Here is a 4,908-nt window from a genome sequence, read left to right as displayed (position 1 = left end):
TGCATGCTGATCCACATCTGTGTTTGCATTTCCCAAAGTGTGCCATTGAAAAATTAGACGCAAATGAAAGCTATAGATTGTATTCACTGGGTACCTGATCAGACACACGCACGTGTTCACACACTCGCACTTATAAAAGGCAGTAGAACTTTTCAATATCTTGCCTGTGTTCTACCCTGTGAAACTAATCTGTGCTGTGTATCTGCTCAGCTTCAGGTCTTATTATTTTGATATATCTGCCCTGGGATGGAGAGTTTTTGTGAAGCACATTTATTTTTTTTATTATTTATGTAACTTGTCAGAATGTAACATTCATCACTGACTGCTGATATTACGTTAATGACTTTTTGTTATTTGTGGAGACTCGTCCGATTCCAGTGGAAACTCCAGCTCTTGTGCTAAAAGTCAAAGAAAGAAAAGAAATTGAGATAAAAAGCTTGAAAACAGAATGCTCTTTCTGTCTTTTCCCACTGAGCAGAGAAACCCTTAAGACAAAAACAAACCTCTCGCATGCAGTCACACGATAGCAGAGCAAACACGTGCGTCGCAGCAGCAGATGTACACCAACAGTCGGAGTATAAGTCAAATATGCTGATGAAATGCACCAGGGGGGTGTTTACTTGCTTTATTCTCAAAAGGTTTACACATTGTACATCACATTTACAGCATTTCACAACTTTTTAAGCGTAGTATATAAAAAATATTTTTAAAAAAGTTCCAACCCTATATACAAGTCCCCCTAAATCCAGTGTCCAAGCAAGATTCAACATCAGCCACTGCTCATTAGGTTAGAGTACATGTCACTACACATTTACTGTGAGCTGAATGTAATATGGAAATAAAAAAATGATAACATAACATTATGACTTTTAACAGACAAGCAAATAATTCTACGCAGTATTTGAATAAATGTGATTGTGGCGATGTGACATGCAAACCTCCTTTTCACAGTCAGCATAAAACTGCCAATAAAACAAGAGTGAAAATGAAGCTGGATTTTCTGCAATGTGGAGATTTTTCTGCCTGTGAATTCATCTGTTCACGTTTTCTGGAATAATTAGATACTCGTGATAAAAGTTATTCAGTCTGCTCCTGCCGAATGTTCAAGTGTACTGTGCCTCCGCTTCACATGACAAGGGAAAGAAAATGCTGTGCTGCCATCAAGTGGGGAGTTTTCAGCAATCAGTGCTGTGATTTTTTAAATGAAGCCATTCAGCGCTTCATTAGTCCACATTTAAGTTAAACGGTGATTTTACAATCCTTCTCTCCAGATAAAGATTTGCTAAGAATTTCAGAAATTCTCTTTTTGAGCTTCTGGGGCACGACCACCTGCAACTTATAGCTGTTCACATTAAAAATTAGTCAAAATGCTGAAATGGACACGTTTGTTCCATTAACAATACATAATAAGATTCACTATGATGATTCCCACCATTATATACATCAACTGCACCAAATTTCCTGACCCTGAAGTTGTTTCCTGAGTTTTAGCAGATGCCAGTTGAGCAAGAGTCGTGGAGTTGTCCTCTGGAGAACTTGTGGAAGACTCTGTAAAGACAAAAGGCTCTTAGAATGAATAAAAAGAAATCACAAGTTTGTTACCACCGATTAAAAGTGAGCTCACCTTGGACTGTAACAGTAGAGGTATTCTCGCTTGGTCCCTTCATGGAGCGTAGCTTGCACATGTATACTCCCTGATCAGCTGGGCTTACATTGATGAGTTTCAGGATTAGTGAAGTCCCATTTATTACTTCACAGTTGCTCTCAAGCAATGCAGTGTTTTCCTTTGCATATTTACAAATATGTTGTTTTTTAGTAAGAAATAGCCAGGACAAGTCCCCAATTTTTGATGAGTCTAAGTTGGCTTCACATGGCAGTGTCACATTTTGTCCAAGCTGTGCTGTGATATTGGGCGAAGTCTTCAACTCTATTTTTGGGTTGTCTGAAATACCAAAGAGAGAGGACATAGTATTATCAGTTGCTCAAGTTACATCCTTGAACATTTTTAGTCATGTTTTAGCTCAATATGCTAACAGGAGCAATGTTTTAATTAGTTAACAATTGTCATCCTTAAAAGAGCGCTTATTTATAATGAAAATATTTACTAGAAATACTCTTCAGTGGGAATTCACTGTCTGGATTAGAGTTTAATTGGATTTCAGGAAAATGTATCCAAGTATTGCCAGGAAACAAGATTTAGGATTATGACTTTGTAAATGCTAAATTTAAGCCACTTTCTTGTTTTAAGTTTGTACCAGGATAGCTGACACTAGCAGACTGTTAGCTTAGCTTAGCACAGATAAGGAACAGATACCTCTTTATTACATGTCCCTGTTAAAAGTAATAAAAACTATAAACTATCAAATAAGTAGATGAAGGAATAGAGTTATTGAATGGCTACTAAACACAACTGGATTTTCCTCGTTTTGATGCTAAGTTAATAAATCAGCTGCTGACTGAGTGCACACGATGACAGAATGTGGGAGGTTTTCTGATAATTTTAGTTTTAGTTACTTTATTCTTTTGATTTTAATTGTCTTGTCGCTGTTCCCAATACTGATTTTTGGTGATTTATCATTCAGCAATTCTTTTTCTTTTCAGACACAGACTCTCCAAACATTTCCTTTGTGTACTAACTTATTTACTTGCGCTCATGTATTGCTAACAAGGATGTTGCTGAGTGCCCTCTGATGGACAAACATCAACACTCATAACATGGCTGAAGGGTGTTTCTCTCGTCTCATTCTCATTTTTTTAAATTTGAATTTATCAATTGTTAGTCGAAGTTGAGTTTTCATATTATTAATATTTTAAGTTATTTTGAATTGCTAATCTTGGAGTTATTTATATCTGGTTTCTTGTGTTTTCCTTGCCTTTCAGTTTATAAGTGTAGTCTGCCCCAGTGTTCACCTGGGTCTTCTCTGCTTGAGGTTTCTTGTCTTTGTGTGTAATTCAGCTCCCCTGGTATTTTCTGTTTTACTTTGTGCATTTGTGTATCTTACTTTTAATTTCACTTATGTTTTGTCTTTAGGACTTTATTGTGTCTAGTTTTCTTCCAGCTGTGTCCGTTTCCCTGATTAGCCCTCACTGTGTTTAAATAGTGGTCTCTCTTTAGCCCTTGTCAGAGCATCAGCGTATCCATCCTTGTTTGATGTTTGTTTTGGCTCATTCTGGATTTCTGTTCCTGACATGGAGTAGTTTTGGACTCCTGACAACCTGAATAGAGTTTTTCTTTGAATCCTGCATTCGGATCCTTCTTCCTCTGAAACCTAACATATTCATTATTTTCACTAAAAGACAACATAGAGACTTTATGTTGAGTATTAGATGACAAAAATGTACTCGGCTGATGTCCCAGAGACACATTCTTACACTTAGTTTATTTATTTTTTCTTGTTTGCTGTAATTGCAGAACGTCACCATGTGTCAGACTAGCTCTGTTTAACTGTGTTTTATCGACATCATGCTAAGCTTAGCTAACTACTGTCAGTTCTTGAGGCTCTGCAGAAAAGTTGCATTCACTTATACTTCCAAGGATACTACACATAATGTTAAGATCCAGATTTTATAGGACATCGTAAAAGCTGTCAGCCGTCAAGTTAGTTGCTAATCTGCAGATCATGCTCTTCTTCTCCCAGACATGGTTATCAAAATGCTCCCACATGTCAGGAAAGTATTTTCAGCAATATCACCAGCATGAATGGGATTAGGTCGATCACACATTTGATAAATACCAGTCTCAGTTATTGGGTCACTTTTATTGTATTCACTGGCAAGAACACCAGTTTGGTATAGTTTATCAGAAATACAGGAAACTGACTTAGAGACAAATATTATGGAGTAAAGTTTACTGCCTCAGTTGGAGGTGGAAGGCTTTTATACTGTCTTTTTAAAAAAAAAAAAAAAACTTTCCCGTGAGGACTTCTTTTTAAGCACTGTTCATGCTCAAAACAAAGACTTACCTTCTGCTGCAGCTAGCCAGAAAATAGAAACCAAGGCAGCAACGTGTCTCCATTCAGTAAGTAAGAAAGCCATCATTTTAACCTGCATGAAAATCAATGTTTTCAACATTAGATGTGTCAGATAAAAGCCAAGCACAGAGAGCTACTACATGGGATAAAACAGGTTGTCTATACGTACCACCCTGCTGTCTTTGATCCACTGTAGATGTCTGTGGTGTTTAGTTTGACTCTGTTTTATGGTGTCAGAGCACATGGGCAGAGACCGTAGGAAAGAACACACACTGCCTCATTCTCTGCTGTTAAGACACTTCAGCCTAGGGTATCATATTTACTCAGCATGAACAGACATGCCCTGCTCCAACAAACTGAGTTTTCTCTTCTTAAGAAAACAACCTAGGGGAACAAACTTAATACTAGCTCTTACAATTATTTATTTAGTTTTCAGTCATCTATCTTGAACTAGTTGGCTTGTGATTCATTGATTGATTGATTGATATTATATCAACTCCCCCACTAATTGAGCAAATGCAGGAGTGTTTATGTGTTTAAGTGTCCAACCATCCATCCATCCATTTGCTTTCACTTATGCTCATCAGCTTCCCAGCTACCATGGGGCAAAAGGCAGGGGACAGGTCACTCTGGACAGCTCACCAGCCGGACGCAGAGCTATATCATGCTTAGCCCTAAACGTATCATTGGCTAATGGTATTTTCTTAAACTCACGTGTTTACTGGCCATATAACTTTAATTATTAATGTTTGGAGGATAAGTCAGAGGCAAAAGAAAATAAGCACAGGTATTACAATAAAAACAGTGAACCTTTTAAAAGCAGTCGAATTGCAGACTTGTAAACATCTGGTCTCACAACATCGTGTCTATCAGTGCCTCATCGAGGAATTTGTGATACTTGAAGGAAATATTTCCTACTTTTTTAAAATTTGTAGTT

The 4,908-nt window shown here is 37.4% G+C and overlaps 1 protein-coding gene across 1 annotated transcript; it reads right to left on the bottom strand.

Moving 5' to 3' along the window:
* Positions 1-610: 610 nt before the first annotated feature.
* On the bottom strand, positions 611-4,264 carry LOC116314603. The gene is made up of 4 exons (XM_031732684.2): positions 4,141-4,264; positions 3,963-4,044; positions 1,625-1,942; positions 611-1,548 (listed from the first exon to the last, which is right to left on the bottom strand). The coding sequence occupies exons 1-4, from the start codon at positions 4,213-4,215 to the stop codon at positions 1,394-1,396; spliced, it is 630 nt and encodes a 209-aa protein (XP_031588544.1). The 5' UTR covers positions 4,216-4,264; the 3' UTR covers positions 611-1,393.
* Positions 4,265-4,908: the final 644 nt, after the last annotated feature.

Source organism: Oreochromis aureus, linkage group 4 (assembly GCF_013358895.1).
Source record: "Oreochromis aureus strain Israel breed Guangdong linkage group 4, ZZ_aureus, whole genome shotgun sequence".
NCBI lineage: Eukaryota > Metazoa > Chordata > Actinopteri > Cichliformes > Cichlidae > Oreochromis > Oreochromis aureus.
This window is presented reverse-complemented; position numbering and strand designations above follow the sequence as displayed.

Excerpts from the sequence above, each read along its gene's own strand:
- LOC116314603 (XM_031732684.2), bottom strand. The coding sequence starts at position 4,215 with ATGTGCTCTGACACCATAAAACAGAGTCAAACTAAACACCACAGACAT. Across the intron at positions 4,045-4,140 it reads GGATCAAAGACAGCAGGGTG|GTTAAAATGATGGCTTTCTT; the intron begins GTACGTATAGAC and ends ATTTTCATGCAG. Across the intron at positions 1,549-1,624 it reads CTCTACTGTTACAGTCCAAG|AGTCTTCCACAAGTTCTCCA; the intron begins GTGAGCTCACTT and ends TTGTCTTTACAG.